We start from the raw sequence: 26,288 nt of genomic DNA, 5'->3' as shown, positions 1-26,288 counted from the left end.
TCCGGTGTTGATAGACCGCCAAACATACATCTTGCTTCAATGGAGGAACAGTATAAATTTAAACCAAGGGCGGCCTTTTCAAGACCCAGTGCCACAATACGTGATAACGACAGATGCTTCCATGACCGGGTAGGGAGCACACTTCAATCAACACAGCATCCAAGGACAATGGGACATGCAGCAAAGACGGTTTCACATAAACCACTTAGAACTGTTAGCAGTATTTCTAGCGCTAAAAGCATTTCAACCCATAATAACCCACAAATACATTCTTGTCAAAACAGACAACATGACAACAATGTATTACCTAAACAAACAGGGAGGGACACACTCGACACAGTTGTGCCTCCTCACACAAAAAATATGGCATTGGGCGATTCACAACCACATTCACCTAATAGCACAATTCATTCCAGGAATTCAGAACCAGTTAGCAGACAATCTCTCTCGGGATCACCAACAAATCCACGAATGGGAGATTCATCCCCAAATACTAAACTATTACTTCCAGATTTGGGGAACACCACAAATAGATCTATTTGCAACAAAACAAAACGCAAAATGCCGAAACTTCGCATCCAGGTACCCACAAGATCAGTCTCAGGGCAATGTGTTATGGATGAGCTGGTCAGGGATATTTGCTTACGCTTTTCCCCCTCTCCCACTCCTTCCATATCTAGTAAACAAATTGAGTCAAAACAAACTCAAACTCATACTAATAGCACCAACATGGGCAAGACAACCTTGGTACACAACACTACTAGACCTCTCAGTAGTGCCTCATGTCAAACTACCAAACAGACCAGATCTGTTAACACAACACAAACAACAGATCAGACATCCAAATCCAGCATCGCTGAATCTAGCAATTTGGCTCCTGAAATCCTAGAATTCGGACACTTAGACCTCACACAAGAATGTATGGAGGTCATAAAGCAAGCTATAAAACCTACCACTAGACACTGCTATGCAAATAAGTGGAAAAGATTTGTTTATTACTGCCATAATAATCAAATTCAACCCTTACACGCTTCTACCAAAGATATAGTAGGATACTTACTACATTTGCAAAAGTCAAAGCTAGCTTTCTCTTCCATAAAGATACATCTTACCGCAATTTCAGCTTACCTGCAAATTACGCATTCAACTTCATTATTTAGGATGCCAGTCATAAAAGCGTTCATGGAAGGCCTAAAGAGAATTATACCACCAAGAACACCACCAGTTCCTTCATGGAACCTCAACATTGTCTTAACACGACTCATGGGTCCACCTTTTGAGCCCATGCACTCTTGTGAAATGCAATACTTAACGTGGAAAGTTGCATTTTTAATTGCATCACATCTCTAAGAAGAGTGAGTGAAATTCAAGCATTTACCATACAAGAACCATTTATTCAAATGCACAAAAATAAAGTAGTTCTACGGACAAATCCTAAATTTTTACCAAAAGTAATCTCACCGTTCCACTTGAATCAAACGGTAGAATTACCAGTGTTCTTCCCACAGCCAGATTCTGTAGCTGAAAGAGCACTACATACATTAGACATCAAAAGAGCACTAATGTACTACATCGACAGAACAAAACTAATTAGAAAAACAAAACAACTATTTATTGCCTTTCAAAAACCTCATACAGGAAATCCAATTTCAAAACAAGGCATTGCTAGATGGATAGTTAAGTGCATTCAAACCTGCTATCTTAAAGCTAAAAGAGAGCTGCCTATTACACCAAAGGCACACTCAACCAGAAAGAAAGGTGCTACCATGGCCTCTCTAGGAAATATTCCTATGAACGAAATATGTAAGGCAGCAACATGGTCTACGCCTCATACATTTACCAAGCACTACTGTGTAGATGTGTTAACTGCACAACAGGCAACAGTAGGTCAAGCTGTACTAAGAACATTATTTCAAACTACTTCAACTCCTACAGGCTGAACCACCGCTTTTGGGGAGATAACTGCTTACTAGTCTATGCACAGCATGTGTATCTGCAGCTACACATGCCATCGAACGGAAAATGTCACTTACCCAGTGTACATCTGTTCGTGGCATTAGTCGCTGCAGATTCACATGCGCCCACCCGCCTCCCCGGGAGCCTGTAGCCGTTTAGAAGTATATCTTGAACATTTGTAAATATATTACTTTAAAATTCATAATATACATACGTATTCACTCCATTGCATGGGCACTATTACTAGCATACACAACTCCTACCTCACCCTCTGCGGGGAAAAAAATCTAAGATGGAGTCGACGCCCATGCGCAATGGAGTCGAAATGGGAGGAGTCCCTCGGTCTCGTGACTCGAAAAGACTTCTTCGAAGAAAAACAACTTGTAACACTCCGAGCCCAACACCAGATGGCGGGATGTGCACAGCATGTGAATCTGCAGCAACTAATGCCACGAACAGATGTACACTGGGTAAGTGACATTTTCCATATATATATATATATATATATATATATATATATATATATATATATATATAACATGCTGAGCAGAGATTACTCAGCTTGTGAACTATTAGACCCTTATATGAGGGTTCAGAGTTCCACCCTATGTACAGTGTTATTTTCTCTAGCTTACGATATCCTAAATTTGTGAGATTTACTGTCCCTTATAGGGTACTTTTGATATTTGCAACTCCATGCGTCTCAGTATATGATTTACCTTTTGATAATTGTTTATTTACAATAATCCTGTTATTAGTCTTGTTTAATATGTTGAAGTGTCTTTTACTTTTATATGGTATTTGTGTGACCTTATGGTTCATTTATGGGCGTTCATCAATGGAATGAGGTTCCATTGATGTGAGTAACCACATTGAGGGTGTCTCTCAAAATTTAATCTTGTACTTTCAAAGAAGGTTGCTTGTAGCCTTCATTAGTTTATATGGGCTCTACTTTCAGCCCTTATGCTTGCATTACGTTCAAGTGATAAATGACATTACTTATGATTGATAATAAAAATGTCTACTTTTGATAGATTTAGTACATTGTACACCAGAAGGTTATCGTCTTGTGAGCCTTAAGACACTATGGCCCTCATTACAACCCTGGCGGTCTGTGATAAAGCAGCGATAATACTTCCAACAGGCCGGTGGTAATAAATATGAAATTATCATTTGACTTTTGGGCTGGTGGACTTGTGTGTGTGTGTGGCTGTATAGTGATGGATTGGTATGTGTGTTTCATAATATGCTTGGCGGATATCCGCGGCGGTGTTATTTTGGAGGCATGGCAGTAAACGGGATTTACCGCCAATGTTTTAATGAGGGCCTGTATGTTTTTGCTCTTAAGGTTGTCTTATAGCCATTATAGTTTGGTGGCTATTCCACACCTTCATGTGGAAATGTCTTGGTTCATACATGTTCTTTCAACATTATTGTTTTGTTTTCCTTGGATTATATTATGCTGTTACAGGTCTCCAAGGAGACCTAGCCTCTCAGTCGATTCTATTCACCCTATTGTGAATAGTACTTAATATTCTTGACTCTTCATGGGTTGGTACGGCATTTTTACGTTATTACGTAACATTTCCTTTTCTGAAGGAAAATTCCCTCTAATGGTGTACCTTTTCTTCTGTATGAAGATGTTCAAATATGTTTTACATAAGGGGAATATGTGTTTGCCCAATAACTTCTACTTTGTGTAGAAGACTTTAATTACATATTAAAGGATTGTTGCTCTTCTAGGTGACAACTATTTTCATCAGTCAACTGAATCTAGTTGTTTGTAGTTTGGGTTCACACTTTGCGGAGTGTTGTCTCTAGATGGAATATACAAAGTCAGTCAGATCCTTTTTATTATAGAATCCTTTACATTTTCTGATCTAAGTATTGGAGAACTTTTCTAGATTATCTGTAGATGGGTTTCTTCATACAGTAGGGTCAAGTACTAATCTTAGTTTTTGCTAGGCTATCAAGGTTTCTTTTTCAAACGTACTATCTTATTCAACTTTATACTACTATTGCTTGATGGTGGTGTCTCAGGCAAGTTTCATTATCTGTTTGGATGACTGTTGCTTCCCTACGTGGTATGATGCCCACTAAATGTTCCATACTGTTATATCAGTATTGTCTGATTACTCTGCTTTATTTTTGTATCTATAAGTAATACATTTACTCTTGTTAATATATGGGTGTTTAATTATTTTACTTCTGTCAGTGTTAATATGAGGACATATCCTAGAGGTAGCTGTATTATCTCTAGTTAAGTTTTCTAGGGAGATGACTGATTCTATGCCAACAGTTGCTATTGTTGTCGTCAAGTTCTTTTAATAGAACATTGTTGATGCTTTATCCACAGGACATGGACCTTTCTGTATTTTTACAGAGCAGGACTGGCTAGTATAGAACTTGATATGGCTAAGAGATATTGCTCAGTGGCATGGCCTGCTGATCTATATTTCACAAGTATCGAACATGCAGTTCGGATCTGGTTATATAAGCAAATAACATTTATATTCAGTCATTTGGCAAAATTGTCATACTGATGTGTGTAATGTTAACCCCATGCTTTCATTGTCTGTGACTTTATTACTGTGGTCTTTTCACCAGTACTTGTAGGCTGAGCATCCATGGGTTTGGATTCCATTAAGGGTGCAAATAGTTTTATATTCAAATTGTTCGGTGACTTCTGGCACAGAATAGTCATTCTAACATGGATAATTTTATTCCCATGCTTTTTAATGTATTATAACTTTATTTACCTGTGGTTCCTTCTACGGGTTTTTATGTTGTAGAGTGTATGTTATTGCTCACCTAAATTATTATGAATGTCCAGTCTTTTTTCTCTTGTTCTAGGATGGTTTTGTTCTGGTTATTAGATATTTTCTGTGGTCTGTTTGCAGACCCTCTTCCATTTGGATAGTGTGACTTTGGTATCTTATTCTACAGTAAAGAATCTGCGCCTAGATGTCTATATCAGATGAACAAGTTACTTCCCTCTGTAATGGATTATCTGGTAGAGACAGGATCTAGCAGCAGGTTCCTTAACAAACCTTCCATCCTCCCCCACTCTGAGGACTAATTCCTCTTTTGTCTTAAAGATTTTGTTATGGAAATTCATAACTTGAATTACGAATTTGGTAACTGTTTGACACAAGGGTGTCTTTTATTTTAGCATATTGTTTCTATAGGCAGTGTCTATGTGGCTCCACATTTTGGTAATCGAAAATAGGCACGAAAGCAACCGATGGCGCATCAGCAAGGGGGTTATATGGACTCCGTTGACGTCACATCCGATTGACAACATCGATATAGAGTGCGCAACTCTCTCTTCCAATGTGCAGACGTGCTATGGAAAAACTTTCTGGATCCAGTCTCGCGCCTTGGGAGGATTCTAAATTAAGGAATCTGCAGCTAGATCCTATCTCTACCAGTTAATGTGTTTCCGAAGGTAAGTAACCTGTTCTTTGGTATCCTGAGATTGATTCATGAGAGTAGTGCAAGTGCACCAAACAGGATATAGCCTAGACAATCAATGACCTAAATTAATTTTAGAAAAGCTTCAACCTAACTATTACAATGTTGCTTTTTCTTTATATTTGTGAATTAAATACAATTTCATTATTTGTGTGATCGTTTGATTAATGTTTCTATATTTTTATGCATTTTTTAGGTGAAAATCATCGAAATTGCTTAGGCCAGGGTCCCTGGGTTCCCATAATGATACACTGCTAGTCCCAGATTCTCATAATAATTCAGTGGGGTTTCCTGGATTCCAGTATTAAGTGGGAGTCCGCAGACGTCAAGAGGTTCAGATTCACTGCCTTATCATAGATCATGGGGCAGGAGGTGAATGACCATGAATCTTCTGAAATATCAATCTAAAAATGACCTACGATGATTTGGCTTAGAAGATTGAGCAGTTGTAATTGATGGGTTGTGACTTGGTGCCAGACGGTAATGCGGTACCAGTTGACATAAATCCTTTTTTTGTTTCTCTCTTTTTCTAGGCATACAGTTGTCCAATGTGGGCACCACATTCTTATTTGTACCCTCTGCATCAAGCCTACTTAAATATGTGCAGGATGTACCCCAAGATTCCTGTGTATCCACACAACACTTGGTACCCAGAAGTTGCTTCAGCAGAGAATGAGCATGTAACACACGTAAACCGGCAATCTCCTATGCAGCATGATACCCGAATTAATGGGCAGTGTGCACAAGGTGGCGCAGCCACTCCTCCTCCCCCACCCTGGATTTTTTCTGCAGTTCAAGTACCGGGAAATCCAGGACAGGTGCCTAATCTGTGTCAAATAGAAACTGAGAACGTAATCCAGCCCCCACAAGCTATCTACACGGAATCTGCGGCAAACAAAAGTGTCTATCCGCAGCCACCATTGGGGCACAGTTCATTTCTAGGGCCTGTTCCTTTAGCTCATTCCTTCTTTCCACCTGTTTGGTACGGGTATCCAATGCAAGGCTTTATTGAAAGTCCAACTGTGCAGCATAATTTGACATCTGCGGTTGCAGAATCTGATTTGAATAAAGAATTTAGTTCTTCTGTGCTAACCCAAAGATGCAGGGAGCAATTTCAGGACAATGCAAAGGAGCATAGCACCAGTGTTCAGCACACCCCAGTAACTAGAGCAAGTAGTGAGCACCCTAGTAAAGGAACCAATCGGGTGGATAAGGAGGAGCAAATGTGTACTGCCGCAGCAGTTCCCCAAAAGAAGGCAACCTTACAGGACTTATCAGGTGAGGCTAAGGAAGCTAAAAGGAGGAGCCTGGTTTCTAGTCCTCTGCTTACAGGCGGTGAATCGCAAGAGCTCACAAACGCCACTGTCCTCTTGAGTGAAAAGACAGATCCAAAAGCTCCAGTCAGCCTACCAGACGTGTTGCCACAAACTCGGCCCCACAGAACAAGGGAAGAAAGCTCTGAAGATGAAAGGGAGGTGTCTGACATGCTAAAAAGTGGCAGGTCCAAGAACTTTTACAATCAGACTTACGGAGCTAGGAAATATAGGAATGACCGGGGCTACGCTTTTAACCGAGGAGGATTCCATTACCCGAGAAACGAGGAGGGTTGGAAAGGGCCTGGCAGCAGAAGGGAGGATGGCTACCAACCCCATCGCAGCTTTAGAGGGAGGCCCTATAAAAGTGATAACAGGAGGAGACCAGTGGGAGATCCTTACCGGGGACATCAAGAGTATGATAGTCAAAGCCCATATCCAAAGCTAAACTAGGGTGAAGAATACTTTTGAACTCGTCCTTGCAAAGTGGTAAGAGATGAAGTGCACTTCTTGAGTGAACGTAGTGCGAAACTGGGAATAGCTGTAGATGCAGGGCTTAAAAATGTTTGAGGAAAAACGTAAAACCTCAAAGGTGTTTTGTTTTAATAGTTTAATTTGATTTCAAAATATAAGTTTTATTACATAATGGAAAAAGCAATCTGGATGACAGTTGGAAGTGTTTATCCCCTTGGGAGTTTGTGAAACTGTCTGGTTTTGAAAATGTGTATTGCCGTGACAAATTGGGAATTGAATGTGGTAGACTCAGATATGTTCAGACAAGTGTTGCACAAATTATACGTCATTTTGTATTGTATACATGTATTACAGTCACGAATGGTTGAAAAATAATGTCCTGTCTAAATCACGCTTTTGTCTTGGCTTCGAGTCCAAATGCCTCATCTCAGTCTGTTCAGCCTGAGTCGTTTTTCGTGTAATCTGTAAAATAGCCAAATAACGTTCATCCTCGCTATCTTGTAAATAGTTCTTTTAATGCGGATAATGTATATTTTTGGAATTTTAGCAAGCAGTTTTGCTGAGCTGAGACGAGCAGAAAAGCTAAGCTGTTGTAAAGTGAATAAAATGTGTACTTTAAACATACGAGTTTAGCACTATTGTTCCTACTCTAGCGAGCCTGCTCCAAACTAAAATGTCAAAAGCGAACAACCTGTAGAGACTATGCATTGCAAACGGTATGTCTGCATCTCAGCGTGGCAGATGCCACAAAGACTAATGCACTGAAAAATCGTGAATGCTGTGCGGGAGGGGGGGAGGAAGTAGATTGGTGTTCGAGGCTTATCTATTTTTATAACGTGAGAAATGTTTTTAAAAACTGTACAGCTGTTTTATACTCCTCGTATTTGCACTGTGAGTATACACTTAGTGAGGTTTCATGAATTTGTGTGCTGCTCGTCTGTTCACCTTTTTGTGCTTATAATGTTTTCCCTATCTCATTCCTTTTGTGTTGTCTTTAAGCGCATGATTTTCTTGTCCTTTCGTGCTATTTAGAATTCGCCCTTCTAGCATGTCATCTGTTTTTTCAATCTGTTCTTTGAATGGCTGGTGTTAATGCTACTTTGTTGCTTTCATGCAGTTATATGTTGTTGTTTTTTTTAAACATCTTTGAACAAAATGTTTATGTAATTATGCACTTACAGATTTTTTTGGTGCAATAATAGCTTGGCTACAAAATTTTACGATACAAAGCTGTACTTGCCTAGTTTCTTTTTAAACCTTACAAAATCAGGGCGTGTGAATTTAAATTTCTACCCAGAGTTACCTGTATGTACAAAATATATACACTACTTTTAGATCCCAGTAGCGAATTCTGTGCCTTAATCACTCCATAATTCCTCACTATAAAATGAAAACAATCAATCAGGAGTTTACTTGCTTCTCAGCAGAAGGTGCTTTGTGATAACAATGGAGTTCCTGCTTTTATGTCACACACACTTGAATAACAAAATGCTATGACACCTGCTTACTACTCTTCCAGTATGTGCCCATGTTTGGTTTCTGCATCCGTTTGTAATTGTTTAGTTGACTGCTCACATCTGACCCACGTCTCTTTCAGAAGGCCTGAGATTTGTTTTCTTCTTCAACCGACTGATATAGGGTTCCCTTTCTGCTCTCAAAGTAGGGAACTCAAGGAGGCCACCAGTAAGTGTTTTCAGTTGTGGCAGGAAGGCTGTCAAGGAGGTTTTGATGGCATCTGTGGTGTGTAACTGCTAGTGCTCTACTCTTGCATATTTCTGTTGCTTTATTGTGCTGACATGCTGAACATTATTCTTTATTTGTGAGCTGCTTTCATAAACAGGTGATCAATCTTAGTGCTTAAATTCTGTTTTCGGATCTGTGACAGTAATACACACCTCTTATAGCATAACAAGAACGTTTTTCATGCATTAAAAGTATGATATAACTGGTAGCTCTGTAGAACTTCACAGTATACACTGCAGATACACTGGAGTTGGTTTGGCAGATTTTAAAATATGGTTACCAGAGAGGTTCATCTAACCTAATCATTTTTGTCATTTCTTGCCTGCAGTACAGCACAGAACCTAAATAGGACCTGCAATAAGTACAAAAAAAGTAAATCAGTGCATGTCTCTAACGAATAACCAGTTTACCAGGTCCATCTAAGACCCTGAGCTCTGGTCCAAAATAAATTCCTAAAAAAAAAAAATGCATGAATGAAAACCAGTGAGTGACTTGGTAGGTTTGATGAAGTCATGGAAATCATAATAAAACTATTGGGAAGTTGCACAACAGTGGGAACCTGAACACGATTACGCTATTTTAAGACATGTTTTTGGCATAAGAAAATGGATGTAGGAGCACAATTGTGTTCTTTCAAATTTCGATCTAATAAAGAATAACATTTTAATGAAGTCTTGCTTTGTGCTTCGAAATAAAACATTGTCGTTCTCTGAATTTTCTGTTTGGACAAAGCCCTCACCAAAGAAGCATTAATCGACCTCTATGAAAATGCTTTGAGTTTAATGTTCATCTGACTTTCTCATAATTGTCAGTTTTTGTGCACACTTTTTATCGCAATTTGAGTTTTACAGAGATTCCATTATAAATATCGAAGTGTCACATCCTTTGATCAGGAATTTTAAGTTTGGCAAGCCTTCTTTTTCCATTTTTTGAAAACTCTGCCCTACGTTTGCAGGACTTTGAACAGCAGTTTTATACAGTGCAAATCAGGAACCAGAGCTCATCCTTGAATTTACAACTAACCGTCCTATTCAGTTACTGGTTGGTCGCTGGCCAAAACGTTGCTACTGTCTTTTCTAATAATTCAGGTGCTCTGAAAGGTTCTTGTTATTTTACCCGATCACTATTCTTTTCAAGTGTTTTTTCTGTGCGTTGAAGTACTTGCCAACTGGCTATCAGAAGGTGATGTGTTTAATGTCTGTGTTTCCATATGGTAACCTACCAATGGCCCCCGTGGCACTGACATTGTGTGGCACTATTTAAGTGTAATTACAGAACCACAGCTTTATCCAGAAGTGCTAAGAACCGTAAGGTACATAGTATTGACTGCACTTAATTTGACAAGGACCTAGCCTTCAAGTACCGAGAAGCGATTCCTGTCTTCTAGTTACCTGAGAAATTTGATAGGTCTACTTTTCTGTCACTGGCGATGGTAAGTTCTGGCTCATGCTCCAAGAACATTGACTCGACTCCTGATCTTTCATACTCTTCTAATAGCCTTGCACTAAACAGATCTAACAGCTCTAGGAAGTACAATGGAATTATGCATTGGTACCTAGTGATTCTTTCAGTAAATTCTGGACTTTGAGGAATGGGGTCAACCTGGCTTCCATGCAATAATTTAGTGGCTTTAATGTCCCAAGTGACCACCCTGCAGCTAACCCACCCGTTTTCGCATAACTGAGTCATTGTACTGAGCACATCCCCAACTGACCACAAAGAACTTGTTTTCAGCTGTGAACTATAGGTTCTCTTATCACATAACGCACTCCCCAAATAGACCCCCGTTCCAGGGTTTACTGGTGAACCCAAATAGCATGCAAATCCACTAGCCCCAAACAATCTAAAAAACAAAATGTACCTGACTGCAAACGTACAGAGAGGTTTAAAAGCTAAAAGCAAATAAGCAGTTGCCAATCTGTTAGGGCATGGCTCGCGTCATCTTGCTAAGGCTGTTCAAGCAAAGCATCTCAAAAGTAAAAATTATTTCTGTTCAAAGCTGGGTGACCTCTTGGATGAATTAATGAACTGGAACTTCGTAACCTCACTAGAACGTCTGTGCCTGCTCACAGTGATACATTTCAGGTGTTTTCAGAAGATTAATACCTTTCCTATATATGTCATACTAGTAAGGGACGGTCCTAGAAGATTTAACATTTTTGTTTTATCTTTCTATTTTGTTGTTCTCCAGATAAGATTGGACAGTTAATGACATTGGTAAGGTTGATCGAAACCACTTAACTGAATATTCTTTCCTGTACAAAGCCTGGGTATTTCATTTTTATTGAACCTATAACACACTGTAACCCTGGATTTGCTGCACCAAATGGAGTTTCTCCTCCTTCATCCCATCGATTGCTCCTCAAGGTCTCCATGGAACTCGGTAGTAGTTAGTTCCTTTGTTAACCATCTTGTTTGAAAAGCACAATGAGCCCAGAAATTTGGTTCTTGCTGAATCTGTAATCCAAAAGGACTTTTTAGCTCATTCTGGGTCATTCTCTACTAAACCATTCTTAAAATGGAATGTGTTAAAATGGTGACCCTATTATAGTGCCATCCCTGGCGTACTTTAGAGGATCACATGCCTTCTGTTTCCTCAGAAGTGTTTCAATGTGGAGTTGAGAGCTACTACTCTGGCTTAATAATTCCACTGAGTGATTCATAGCATCAAAATCATTCCATCACTCATCACTGCTCACATTTCCACTTTAATCAAGCAGGAATTCTCTATGCAGTATTAGAGGGTAATTGGTATTAGATGTTTATGGTATATTTGTTGTTATAATTCAGCCTCATCTACTTCTACATCTGGGTAGATTGAAAATGCATGTTGTAAATTAATTCCTTATTTTTATGTTGAAAATAAACCCGCTCTTAGATTTGCAAGGACAGGCTCTTATCACTTGTTAACATTTATAGAATAAAACAGACTGGAGACTATGTAGATAGAAGTGGAGGTGGCTTATTTATCTGAACCCTAGGAATTTATCAAAACCAACTACTGCTAAAAGATAATTGCATCCATGTCACTAATAGGAGTCCCTAATAAATGTGACAGTCAATGTTAATGCAAACACCCTAGGCCTATCCAATATTACCCCTGGAGACTGGGTATAAACTAGTACATAAAGCAAAAGGTTCCTAAAGGAGTCATTTAAACATATTCATAATCAAGTTAGTATAGTAATACAATTTATATTGAATTTAGACAGTGTTTTTGAAAAGGGGTACCAAAAGAATTCTGAAAAAATATATCCTTCTTTTATCCAAGAAACTAACAAATAATCATACATTACACATATCCACATGCTAATGTATTACCTATTATCAATTCCAACAGTGTTCAATCAGGGTCCTTGATACAGCTTTATAGAAAACACAACTACCTTCCATTAATCACACAGATCAAGTTGACTGGCGTTTTGTCAAGATCCATGGAGATCGATAACTCCACCTGTCGTGATACTCACGTTCTGATCTAGATACATACAACATCCAAAGTATGTTGTAAATGACCGAAGTAGCTTCTTCAGACTTAATGTGGAGTCACTCTCAACGTTTTGGTCTCAAATGGCTGAACCGTCCAAGAGACCATCGTCAGGACAATGACATAAATTGAGACAAAAGGACGGGCCACTGGGGAACCCACCATGCCACTTAACATCCACAATCCCAGTCAATGAAGATAATGGTCTCTAAATTCTGTAACCACTCCTCAATTTCAAAAAGGGTGTCACTAACACTCTGACCAGTGTGTTCCCCAGTCAGTGCAGAAAAACTCAACTCAAACAAATTGAATGTTTAATTCTTTATAAATTGGATTATTAAACCAACTGGATTATGAATATGTTTAAATAGTCAAAGTTAAACCATGTTCTTCCCATGACAGATATGCAGGTTTCTATGTTTTATTACAGGTCTATCTGCGTGACCCATAGAAGAGATTGTATAGATGATAGATTAGCAGTGCCTTAGCCAGTGTGGGATAAAAGGCTGGAGACTCCCTTGTTAAAATTAAGTGTGTGACCATTTTGTAACTGCTGCAGCCTTCTTGTGTTGGCCTCCTTCAATTTATCTTTCCTGCCTCTATCCAATTAACTTTAGCTTTCTAGCTTTCTGACCTCTTACATTTTTGTTGTCCGTGGACCTGGTGTTTTTTTTTTTTTTTTTTGCGTGATATGGTTACCATTTTTCTCATTTCACCCCACAAAAACTTCTCAGAATTTACACATTATTTACATTTCTTTTTATTCCAACTCTTGAGGGTTCCTTAAGAACGTTTTGTGATGTCAAATCCAAGTATCCACAGTATTGTAGTGGGCAGCTCCACTTTCAAACTTGAACAGGCACTGGCAAACTAAAGCAGGTATGTTCCCAAATCCTTTACCTTAAACATTATATGATTCTATGTCCCCACACCTTACGAGTCTTGAACCCTTCTTGGTAATCGGTTAAATAAACTGAATATTGGCAAACTTGAGATTCATTGGTATTATTATGGACTAATGATGTGCATAATCAGTATTTAACCACAAGTATATGACAGAAACAAAATGCAGTTTGTTTTTCAGAGCAAATAGTTTTCTTTAGTTTGTATGTTCACTCTTTCTGAAGTGATGCTATGTAGGCTAGTGCAACTTGTAACTACCAAGTTCAAAATAAACTACTTGTTTAGAACTGTGTGCTTTACAGTGTACCAACGCATCCAAAATAATGTTGATCTGTTCTTCCAGTGATGCCTGCCTAAACCCACATGCCTATTATTTCCAGCTTTTGTTGAAAAAAAGTGACTTTTGTGCTTTGATTGTAGCCGGTTCTGATTAAATACATTACTTGAATTCTTAAAAAGCATCTCAACTCGCAGGACATAGCTTGCATGCGTCGAAGCTTTGTTTTACTGAATGATCTTAAAATGAGTGCAAGCAATAGTCTAAGCATGTGAACATGTTTACCTGCTCAGTAACCTGTAAAGATCTTGAGCAACTCCCTGTGACGTGATGAATGGGAGGAAATTATAGTCTTTGTATTTAACAAAACACGTTTTTACATATTCAATATAATGCTGTTTATTTTTCTATGTTTTTGTAACTTTAAGGTGTGTTTCAGAAGTATCTGATGTATAAAAATGAACTGCCTTTTATAGGCAAGGTGTAATGTTGCATTGTATTTAAGAGGTGTGCATATATATTAAAACATTTTTGTGTTGAAAAATCATTTGGGTCACTTTATTACTCATTTTAAAATTAGCGGTTAGAAGATGAGTGAAGTATGTCTGTAGCTTACTGTCTGCATGACAGTCCTAGATTTGCTCGGACATTTGGGTGATGTTAACATTAAGCAAAAGCATCTAGGTCAAGCCACAGTAGTTTTCCCTCACTTTTGAGATATCGCCGTTCAGTGGCAGATGAAAGAAAATAGAATGAAAGCCCATTCCCGGGATACAGTGTTCTTGAATAATCAAGTCTTAATCTCTTCGCGTTTAGAGTACTCTATGCGGCACTATGAGGATTCACAGTTTCTTTCTTACTTTCTATGACTCTTGAGCCATCTGCGTGAAAATGTTGTGATCAAGCAGCTCTTCTGCCTATGATGAGCATAAAGCCAGCATCTTTTGTCATCCTGCATGGTACCACCATATCTTTCTTTTGTCATTTGGTGAGCGCTCTAAGGTTATTGGCTCGTGATCTAAGTGCCACCTTGGACAATGGTTGTAGCTTTCAAGATAAGTTCACTCCTCCTCGTACAAGCACAAAGAGTTTTCAGTTAGTGCTTTCCAGTTGCCACACTTTTGTAATGCCATTCTGTCTGTCTGGTTTTATGATTATCTCTAGCCGGCAACAATAAAGTGATCTCGCCCATCTCCACCAAATCATACTTTTACCTACTTCCCAAATATTTGTGACATTGCTCTTCACACTCCTTTTGAAGACTGAAGTGGACTGATGCTCCTGCATCTGTGCCCTGTGCTATCCCAAGCAGGTGTGGCGGGAAGAAAGAGAACAAAAAAAGTGCGATATTTGCACAAAAATATAAATAAACCTGCAGAATGCTATTTGAGGTGATGGGAATACCACATCTTTTGAGGATTCTGAACTTCACGTCTTATGAAATAGACTCAAAACTTCAATTACCTTGCATTTGCTGTTCAACTGAAATATCTAACTGAACTGATTGAATTACATCCATAAATACTTAAGCACATTGTTTTTTGTGCTAGTGGAGAATAATCTAATAGCATTGCAAGATGAAATCTAAGCTAGAAATAAGCTTACTAAAAACTAAAGAGATGAGATTAATTGACTCACCGCATTCTGAACTAACTTGAGTGCTACAGACTGACTCCTTAGTAATACTAAGGAGGATACGGTCAAAAATTGTAGCTAGAGGAGCAAAACCCTCACTACAGATGTGATTTTTTTTTTTTTTGTGTTAAAAAAAGACACCAGAAGACTATAAGTAACAGATGTATGTAAGACATCTTTGTGGACGAGTAACCAGTTGTGCAAATAGAAATGACTGCTCAGTCAATAGAGCCTTTGGTAATTCACTTTTGTAATTGACGAATCCATATTATTGTTTATAATGCATTGTCCTTTATTGCCTTGAATGATCAACTGCTATGCATGCTTATTATGTCTGTAGACAGCACAGGAGACTGAACAAATTCTAGAGACCCCTTCACCCCCCTTAGGATTAGCATTTAAAGAGAATGTAAGAACGTATGCCTGTGACCACATACCCAAATTTAATATAATTTGTCTGTTTGTTCTTGTACAAGGTACAAATACAATGTTCATACCTCAATTCAGTTTAATTATGTAAAATGTTTGTGATTTCACATTACCTAGGCGAAGAATTACATTGAGTAACATGTTTTTAGGTTTCACTGATGTATGTGTATAGAGATTATATGAAATTGTGCAAAATTCTAGTGAGGTGTTGAAACCAATAACAACGAGTTGCAGCCTAAAACACATTTCTTGATGCATACTTAAAACTGCAGGCTCTTAACCTTTTGAATCTCCCTTCCCCAGGCCACCAAAGACTCTCAAGAAACCTTTCCTGCAACAACACCCAGGCACCATAGGTGATGCCTTCAGATTTCACGACAACTTCCTGCCACATCCACAGTGATGACACAGGCCCACAAATAGGTGCCATCAATGTGCGCTGATGTCAGTACCTTTCTTTCTGCACTCCACACTGCTCCCTGACTTTCAGTCTTCCAAAATATTCTCCAACATTGTGCAAATAGGCAAAATGTCTCTGTCAAAAACTACAGGTTTCAACCCATGCTGCACCTGCAGAACACAGATGTCAGTCACAAAGATGCACAGAATCTGCCTTTGGTGCCTAGGTTCCAAGCATGACTGGAAGTTTTGGAATACATGCCTCCTGAGGCACCCAATGCAGTGTGAAGTGAAGCTGTACGTTGCAGAGCACAGGCAGTGAAGTCTGTTGCATTGGAAGTCCTGGCCCGTTCCCGATCTAGGTCAGAGTTCTGGTAAGTCTAGGGTGAAGCTGAAAGATCATTCCTTGTGCAAGCACAAAAAATGTAAGCAGGAGTCGTCCTCTCCCATACCGCTCCCGGTGGGGGGAGGTATATCAGTTGGTACTCTAAGGTCAAGGCTGCTATACCTTCGTCCATCTTCTCATCATTCCTTAGTTTGAGCTGATGCTTCCTGTGTGTCACGGGCCATGAAGTTCAGGCCTTCAAGAAGGAACCGCATATTTTTACAGACTCTTCTGGGCCCTCCTGGAGCCCTTTCAAGTCCCTGGATCTTCTGAGGGCCCGAGTTGAACACATAATAGCAGGTGTCCCTAGCGCTGGCTGACCCAGCTAGGCTCATGCTGGCCCTTGCTGGTCCCGGGCTGCACCTCCACATCTTTGTCGAAGGCCTGTCTCTTCCAACCATGTAAACTCCAGACTTGCCTCCATAGTTACCTGTTCCATGTCCAGTCACTGATTTGCATCTGAAGTCTGCTAGAACTTGACTGATTTCATGTCATTTGGTTACCAAAGCGTAATGTTTAGTTTGGGAAGCCTCCCCCACAATGCTTTTGGTTCAGTGCCAATACAAATGGCTGGAGGCTATATTTGGTTCATATTGGAACACCATACAGGGCAATCAGCAAGTTACCCCATAATGAAGATGACTGGGAGGCGAACAATTTGCTCAGTTCTTACTAAGCTAATGTTAGTTTGGCCTTTGCACTTACCCTGAGGCTAAGTGGGGCTTTTCTATCGGGTTCCCTATCTGAAGAAATTGCCAGTACCTCTTTCACGGTGGTAGATCGTAAATGTGCAGAATCACTAGAATTACAAATAGTGTAGAAACTAAGGCTAACTAGCTCACTGAAACTTCTGATCGATCAATACCTTTTTAAAAAACAAATGGTTTTGAGAACAGATTTAATATAGTATGTAGTGTAGAAATGGTAAATCTGAGTGGCAACAATACAGTTGTCACTAGTATCAGAATATAGATCGTACATTTGGGATAATATGCATCAGATTTTGAAAGCAAATACATAGAGCTGATCCACTATTTATTGCTGCAAGCTATCATGTGGATAAAAGTGTGAATAATCTAATTTCAACCATCAAAAAGCCCCTTAACCTACCCCGTCTGGCCCTGCTGCATTAGAGTTCCAAAGATCAATGATTGGTTAGAGATCATGAATGCAGTGATGCACCAGGGTAATTCTGGGGGACCCAAGCATCAATAGGGAGTTTTCATGTAATCCTTGTTCGTTTTGTGGGAGGTAAAAGCAGTGAGCCTGTTGGCAAGCTAAACTGGGAGATAAAGCTGGTCTGCATCATTCATGGGGGCACCGTGTAATTTTTAGTGCATTCTGTGAATTCATAAGACCAGGGTATCCCAATACTGTGCAGTTGGACGCTTACTTAGGTCCCACTTTTCCTCTATACTTAGAGATATGCTTCCGGCCCATTTAAATCTCATAGCAGATTTCCTACTCTTAGAATACTCCAAAGCGCCAGACTGGAATTGGAGATTTTTTCCAGAAATGTTCCTGCACGTCTGTAGGTGGCACAATGTGACATGGGACCACATATAAGCACTACCCCTGTGCTTTTATTTCCATGGCCTTCGATGTGGGTCCAGAGCTCTTCTCTTAACTTTATTGGTCTTTTAACGACTTCCAGTTCTTTCTGCGACAGTGTGCTATGGAGTATGTCTCCATCGAGAGCCCATTCCTGTGAAAGCCCAATTCCTAGTAGAAGGCTTCCGGTAAGTCCAAGTCAAAGATGTGCCAAGAATGTGAGAAAGCCACGTGAGATTCTATCCCATCTAGTTATTTAAAGTCCGGCAAGGAGGCTCAAGGGTGGCAAGCTAAAGGTCTTACGTCTTCGACATCATTTGAGTTTGACTTGGTCCTGCAGCTGGTCCTGGCACACCCGAATACCCTGGGCAGTTGTAGTTTCCACAGCAAATAACAGGTTTCAAAGAAGCTGTGCTGCAAATGTTTCAGGCACTTGTCGCCCCCTCTCGTGCACCTTTGGTCCACAGAGCGGCAGAGGCCCCAGTCGGACTTTTCTCAGTGAGGCTGCTCCCAGCGCACAGTGCACCTTGGGGCCTGTTTCTGGGACCTGCTGACTACAGTTCAGAAATACACTTTGGCAAGACTGTCCACACCAATCCCTTCCATGGCAGCACAGATGCAGACTCCCCCTGTGTCAGACCAGGATTTAGTTTCAGTGATGATCTCTGACCCTGAACAAACTTCTGCCCACACCAAGCCTTTATCACACTATGAAATCACAAAGGCGCAACCAGTTGTTATTCAGCCAGACACCAATCTGAGGCCTCTGCCACAGCTCCAGTACTACCAGAAGTTAGTGACTGTCTTCAGGTCCAATTCTACCTAATGTTCTTCAGGACACTTATGACGAGGAGGTGGATACTTTTCTCTCTCCTCGTTACTCTGATAAGGTTTGGACTTAAAATTAGAATCAAAATGAAGGTGAGTTTGCTAACTGAAATTCTCTGACTAGGACCAGCTTTGTCAGACCCACTCCAACTATCCAATGAAGCCCTTACTGAAGGACTTGGATTAGCAGAAACCTGGTTCTCCAGCTCATCCGCCCTGGATATAATTACACTTATTCTGCCGGAATTCCAAATTCTCTTTCGCTACTGATCCCCTAACGGTGGCAGTAATTTAGTTCAGCTACTCCCTTAAGGAACCCTTTTGCAGAATTTCCGCTGGCCAAGCTTCTAGAATTTTCCATCCTCTTATCTTCCACCACTCTAATTGGACTGGTATGCTACCTTCTACTGGGCCCAATTGAACCTTTTTTCATCATTTTCTTCCATTTTTATTTTGCCACTGTTCTTAGCTCACTCTAGCCTGTGAGAGGTGGTGGGTTTTAATCTATAGATTCAGTCTCTTTGTATTGATGGTATGGCTTCCATGGAGCTTTTTATGCAGTTTCAGGCCCCACTCACTTCAAAAGTCATAAACTGGACCCAGTTTTAAGTCCTGCTAATTATGTTGAATGAGTGGAAATTTTGTCTCAGGTTTGGACAGACCATTATCTTGTCCAATTCATCCTAAAACCATAATCCTGTAGCCCTCCGGGTCAAGCCAGCCCCATGATCTCAACTAAAACGTCACTGTAGTAAATTTTTTATCCCTAGACTAATCTGTCATCTTACTATAGAGGAGATATTAGACCCTAATCCCATTGGTATATTTCAGCTATATCTAAGGAAAAATGGGGATGCAGGAAACTAGAAAGGGAGTGGCAAAGTGATTGCTCTGCAAAGTCCAAAATGGAGCTAAAACAGGCATTGTCAATGTAGAAAAACTGGTAGCTGCTGCCAAAACAAATATATTTTAGTCGCAGAGAACGCTTCCAAGGGAATTTTCAAACTGGTGAGGTCATTCTCCTCACTGAATTGCATGTCTTCTGCTATCACACACTCACACGTGGTTGTGGATCATATCTCTCACTAATTTGAAGATAAAATAAGTACCAACTGTGCCTCGCTAGGTTCCCTGAGAGAGGAGCCAGACTCTAACCTGAAATATCTGCTCATCCATCTGATCCGCTTATCAGTATATATGAGTTGGGTGTCTCTGGCTCTCTTGATGGCCCAGATGAGTCGCCTTTGGCTCCTTGATTAGACCACTCTGAAATAGTGTCTGAGGAACAATTTGCATCCATTGCTGCCTCTATTACATAGGGATCTACCCCGGACCACATTCCTTGACATTTTGGCATATGGCTAAGTTAGCTGTTGCCCAGCCTCTGTTAGAAGTTTGTAATAATTCCTTAGTCAATGCCTTGCTACCAACAGAGTGGAACCAGGCACCAATTGTCCCTCTGCTAAAGACTCCCAGTGCAGCTCAGACTATTCTTTCCAATTTCTGTACTAGATATCTTCTATTTGTTAAAATCTTGGAAAAGTATGTCATTCTCTGCTCGTTGGCTTCTTTGAACAACATCACTTTATGTGATAGACATCTATTTTCAGATTCCTTAAAATTTCCCCCAAGTGTTGGACTGAATCTGGAGATTTTTCTTGAGCTGTACCCCTGCGGCCTTTAGCTGGCATTGATCAGCTCCACGTCTGTTTCGTGGACGCTAGTTGATGTTGCGGGTCCTTTATAGGCACCACCCTGGTGCCAGTTCTTTTCGCACCAGCCTAGCGTTGATCAGAAGAGCTACCCCATAGTAATTTTTTTTTTTTACTCATCTTTTTTTTACTTGATCAGTTTTTTGACCGTTGACACTTATGGTGCGACGAGGATGTCTTCCCATAAGACCGAGTTCAAGCCCTGTGGATCCTGTCATCTTACTCCCTAAGTCAGTTCCTGACCCTTATTCTTATGAGTTGGGGAAAGTTGAGTTCTAGGAGGGGTCGCTGGCCCCTCTAGAATACTAGCTACAGCTATGGACTTGCATGCAGACCTGTGTGAAGCTAGTGGTCTGGATACCTCCCCTGACACTGGCATGCTTTCTCCCCCTACTGTGGCTGCGGACAAGAGAACATCCTATTCATTGGTGTTGCAAAGAGCAGCTGAGGTCCTGGGCCTCAGGACTAACCACCTGAGTCAGGATTAACCTCCTAACATTGGGCTTCGTCCTCTAAACCCCTTTTGCACTTTAATGAAACCCTTACTGATGTCCTACTAGGTAGCTGGTTCAAACCCAGCACAGGGGCTCCTGTGAGCAGGACTATTGCCAGCCACCATCGACCTGTTCAATCTGACCCAGCATTCCTGGTTTAACAAGCTTCCCTCGAGAGGTTTGTTATCCAAGCATCCATGTCCCAGGGTACGTTCCCTTCCGCACCCCTGGTTAGGGAATCCAAAAGACTGGACCAACTTGGGAAGGAGAGGTTTTCTTCCAGCAGCCTGGCATTGCGGTCTGTGAACACCCCATGCCTTTTGGGACGTTATTCACACACACTGTGGGATACGCTTGTGCAAGTGCTGCCATAAGTTCCGGAGGAGGCCTGGGATGTACTCTCTCAAGCTGTTGCTGATGGGAGAGAGAAAGAAAAGATCACAGTCAGATGTGTGCTGGACATTACTGACTCACTGGGCAGAGCGGTTGCATCAACGTTGGCCCTGAGGCGCCACGGCTGGTTGAGTACGTCTGGCTTTTCAGGTGATGTCCAAGCCAATCTTCTGGACATTCCCTTTGATGGCACTCTTCTCTTTGGAGATAAAGCAAACTCTGCCCATGAGCATTTAAAGGATTCTCGTGCTACAGCCAGATCCTTGGGCCATGTGGCGGCCCCTTGTCCACCGCAGTCTGCTTTTCAGCGTTCCACCGTGTCCGTCCCCCTCCAGCCACCGGGCAGTGCACACTGCCCAGCCTCTGCATGGCCGACGACATGGATCAGGAGCCAATGGGTCAGCCAGTCCATATGCTCTCCCACCTCCTCCCCCCCCCCCCCCCCCTTTCCCTGCAGCTGTCTCTGTGGTTAGATCATGTGTAAACCAGATAATGTGTTATGGAAGGTAAGTAACTTATTCATCTGATAGAGACATCTAGCCGCAGATTTCTTACTTTAGAATCGGACACCAAAGTCATAGTAACCCTGGGGAGGGAATGCGAACTGAGGCCTCCCAAAAACATCTTTAAGTATCATAAAACCAGTCTAGAAAAAGACCAGGCAACCATAAGTAAGATGAGCAATAATATACTGACATCGAAACCTGTGGAATGAACCCGGGTAAATAAAACCATAAGACATGAAAAACGTGGGAAAAAGCTCATGCATGTTAGTATGTCAAATGTGTGTCATAAGCGACCCAGCAACATTGAGGATTCCTTAACGTAAATTTCGACTTCAGACTGAAAGAGGGATTTGACTTCGATTGGCACCGCCAGTGGAGTCGCCAGAGTCAGCTGATCGGATACCGCCGCCGGAGGGGGAAACCGCAACGGGCTGTTCACCAGAGCTGTAATGGCTTTGTCAATGGACACTGAAGCTTTAACTGAAGCAGAGTGCGAACCTGCCAGTGTAGACACCTCCTTGGGACCCACAGGCACGTGATTCACCAAAGACAGCATGAAGGGAAATGTAATATTCATGCATCAGCTGAAGAGTAACCACGTTCCCTGGAAAGGGAGGGAGAAGTGGGGTAGACTTAGACCTTGTTTCCTCAACTGAGTAATGGTGTAAGTTCATATGCTGTGAAGCCTGCAACTTTAGTGATTTCGACCGCTTGTGTCAAGACTTACCTTATGACGTAGATGGGGAATGGCATCTACTAGATCAACTACTCGACGAGCCCGCAAATGCACATCAGTTTGAGAAGGAGACTGGTCAACGGGAGGACAGGGACAGCTCCAACATCCTGCCAGAAGCTTCATACGACGCTGCCTTCGGCTGAAGTTGATGACAGGAGTCACACACTTCAGCGTCATGGTGCTCACCCAGGCACCACATGCAAATTGAGTGGGGGTCCGTAGCCGACATTTGTCATCCACAGCACCCACAGGGTTTGAACCCTGAAGACATGAATAAAGCACACTATTCCAGATGACAAAAAATTGGAAGTAGGCCGCAAACTGCCCTACTAACCGGTACCAGATCTGCGTTGCAAGCGCGGAAAAGGAATCAACGTCAACGAGGGAGTTATATGGACTTTGCTGACATCAATACGGAGTCGCACAATACCCTCTTTTGACACGCAGGCGCGCTGTGGGGGGAAAAAAGTTTCCAGGCCCGTGCCTGGGTAAAATTTGAAAGTAACAAACCTGCAGCTGGATCCTGTCTCTACCAGATAATAGGTTAGTGGAGGTAAGAAACTTGTTCATCTGGTTTCCAGCAGAGTCCGGACTCCACATCAACCTGCTGGAGTTTCAGGCGACAGGCTAGCATTTAAAGCTTTTCTTCCCTCTCGAACATGCAAGGTAGTGCAAAAGCTCACAGACAACACTACAGCCATGTGGTACTGCCACTGCAGAGTGGGGTCGTGGACCCCTTGTCAAGAGGCTCTGCGCCTCTGGACATGGCTGGAACGGCAGGGCAATATCACTGGTGGTTCAGCATCTGGTGGCTCTCTGATTGACAGAGCAGACAAACTCAGCTGACAATGCTTAGTCGATCACAGATGGTGTCTCCATCTGGAGGTGGCGCAAGGTCCCTTTCAGCAGTGGAGAGAGCCTTGGTTAGATCTGTTTGTCTCTGCAGAGAATACACAAAGTCAGCAGTTTTGCTCATTGGAGTTTCCGAGGAGGCACTCATTCGGCAACGCTTTTCGTCTTCACTGGAGCTTAGGCCTCCTGTATGCCTTTCCACCCATACCACTTCTGCCCAGAGTTCTCAAGAACAACAAGCCTAAGTAATACTTATGGCTCCGGACTTGGCACAAAGTCTGCTATACCGAGCTATTGAGCATGGCCATCGATCCTTCAATCAGACTGCCCTTTGGGAGGATCTTCTGCCTGGGCAGCAGAGCAGGGTTCTCCACCTGAACCCTTCCCGTCTCTGCCTTCTTGTGTGGAGATTGAGCTGCGGCAGTTAACTTTTGACCTACCTCCCGAAGTCTGTAATGTAATCTTGCCAGCCAGGCGTCCTTCCACTAAAACAATATATGCCTGCCATTGGAAAAAAAAAAATGTGGCATGGCGCACAGACAAGTCTGTTGACCTCTTATTTCTGCCCCTCTTTCTGAGGTTCTCTTATTTATACTTTATTTGGCCCAGCAGGACTCTGCACCAGGTACTCTTAAAGGTTATCTTCAATCTCTGCTTTTTTTGTGGTTGTCAGATCAGCCTTCTTTGTTTAAATCCTCTATTGTCGATAGGTAAAAGCCTTACTCATAGGTTTCCTTCATCCACATCGATTATGCTCCAATGGGACTTGAATTTGGTTTTGACATTTCTTATGTATGACCCTTTCAACCCTCTCCACAATTGTCCTGTGAGACTTCTCACTTTGAAACCAACTGTCCCTGTGGTCCTTACATCTGCCCCGAGGGTGAGTGAGCTGCAGGCATTGTCATCTAAGCCGCCCTACCTTTCCATCTATCCTGACAAAGTGGTCACTTTCTTCCAAAAGTGGTTACACCTTTCCATGTAGGCCAATTCATCACCTTGCCTACTTTCTATACACCACCACATCCTTCTAAGGAAGAGGCGAGACCAAAAGAGAACATTGGCGGTCTACCTTGATTGTACCAAAGAGTTCTGGGTGGATGATCAACTCTTTGTTGGTTATGTGGGTATGAAGAAATGTCTGGCAGTAGGCGTACTCTGCATCAAAATGTGCCACACATTGGCTAAGAAGCAACCCCCTGAGGGACTGCATGCTCATTCTACAAGAGCTAAAGCTGCAACCACTGCACTAGCAGCGGAGTTCCAGTCCTGGACATCTGTCAGGCTGTAAAGTGGGCATCCTTGCACACTTTTACCAGGCACTACTGCCTGGAAAGTCAGGTCCATAGGGAAGGCACTTGTCCCATTCGGTCCTGCAGAGTTTTCTGGTGTAATTTTGGTTTGCACACCCACCTCTGGGGATGGTATTGCTTTGGTATCTATTCTAAGGTAAGGCAACTAGATGTCTCTGTCAGATGGGCAAGTTACTTACCTTCAAAAAAGCATTATCTGTTAGAGACAATATCTAGTTGAAGGTTCCTTACTGACTCGCCTATTTTCCCTGCTCTGAGAACTGATTTCTAGGGACTTCCATTTCAGGGCCCTAGTTTTGACGCACCAGTGGTCACTGTTCTTCATGGCTCTGGGCTTCTAGCATGGTAAGTTGTAAAAAGTAACAGACTTCAGTGCGCCGGGGTGGCACATGTATAGAACCCATGGTGATATATCTGGCACGCATCACAAGGGGCACAGCCTATGGACGCCACCTAATGGTGCACAGGGGTAATGTTCAAGAAAAATCTCCGGATCCAGACTTATGCCTGGGGGGATTTCTAAGGTAAGGAATCTGCAACTAGATATTGTCTCCTCCAGATAAGGTGATACTGAAGGTAAGTAACTTATCCCTCGAGCCTATACAGTCAGGATTTTGTCCAGCACACAGCACTCAAACTGCATCATTGGTGGTTTTGGATAACTTGTCGACAGATATTGCAGATCCTTTTGCTTTATTTCTTCTCACGGTGTCTAGTATGTTTGACATGGTGTCCCCTCCATTCTTCTTTCGATACTAGCGGAGCTGGAATCTGAGAAAGGGCTAACCAATGATGCAAACCCTTTTTAGAGGATATACACCAATCCATCTGTCCTCCTTATTTTAAGTCATCTTTCAAAGTGCTTGGCCAAGGGGTACAACAGGGTTCTGCTTTTAGTTGATATTTACATATAGCAACTGACTACTGGAGTTAGGTCGTCTTGTGTCATCTGTATGAATTATGGAGATAACACTCAATTGATCATTGCCTTTGATAGGACAGGGGCAGCCTTGCTTGAGACATTCCATCAGTGCATGTCCACTGTATCTTCATGGCTACAATCCAGTGCCCAGGCATTTAACATTCATAAGACTGTGAGTTTGTGGGGGTCTCATTTTTAGCCCCCAAACTGGCCTGATTCCCCTCTCCCTCTCTAGCCTGTAAAAAAAAAACATCTTGATAAGAATTTGACAACCAGAAAGACATGCAAATCTAACATTTCTCCTGCTGATGATTGTAAGGAAAATGTTTTGATTCCTCCTCCCTTCAGCTTGCTGGATAGTGGGTCAGGCAACTATTCTTCATTGCCTTGGCTACTGCAGTTCTCCTTTTTTGAGTGTTCCACAGGATCACTTGAATAAGCTCCAATGCATCCTGACTACTTCGCGAAGTAATTCAATATATCCGAGTTGGTCCCGTCGAGCACTG

At 41.7% G+C, this 26,288-nt stretch overlaps 1 protein-coding gene across 3 annotated transcripts in view; it reads left to right on the top strand.

Moving 5' to 3' along the window:
• The window catches only part of OTUD4 (OTU deubiquitinase 4), a 449,310-nt gene extending 441,471 nt beyond the window's left edge, over positions 1-7,839 (top strand). For all 3 annotated transcript variants that reach the window (XM_069242606.1, XM_069242605.1, XM_069242607.1), the window contains one exon: positions 5,964-7,839. In XM_069242606.1, coding sequence (XP_069098707.1) covers positions 5,964-7,196 — 1,233 coding nt within the window. In that variant the 3' untranslated portion in view covers positions 7,197-7,839. The remainder of the gene's footprint in view (positions 1-5,963) is intronic.
• Positions 7,840-26,288: the final 18,449 nt, after the last annotated feature.

Source organism: Pleurodeles waltl, chromosome 1_2, assembly GCF_031143425.1.
Source record: "Pleurodeles waltl isolate 20211129_DDA chromosome 1_2, aPleWal1.hap1.20221129, whole genome shotgun sequence".
In the NCBI taxonomy this organism is placed as follows: domain Eukaryota; kingdom Metazoa; phylum Chordata; class Amphibia; order Caudata; family Salamandridae; genus Pleurodeles; species Pleurodeles waltl.
This window is presented reverse-complemented; position numbering and strand designations above follow the sequence as displayed.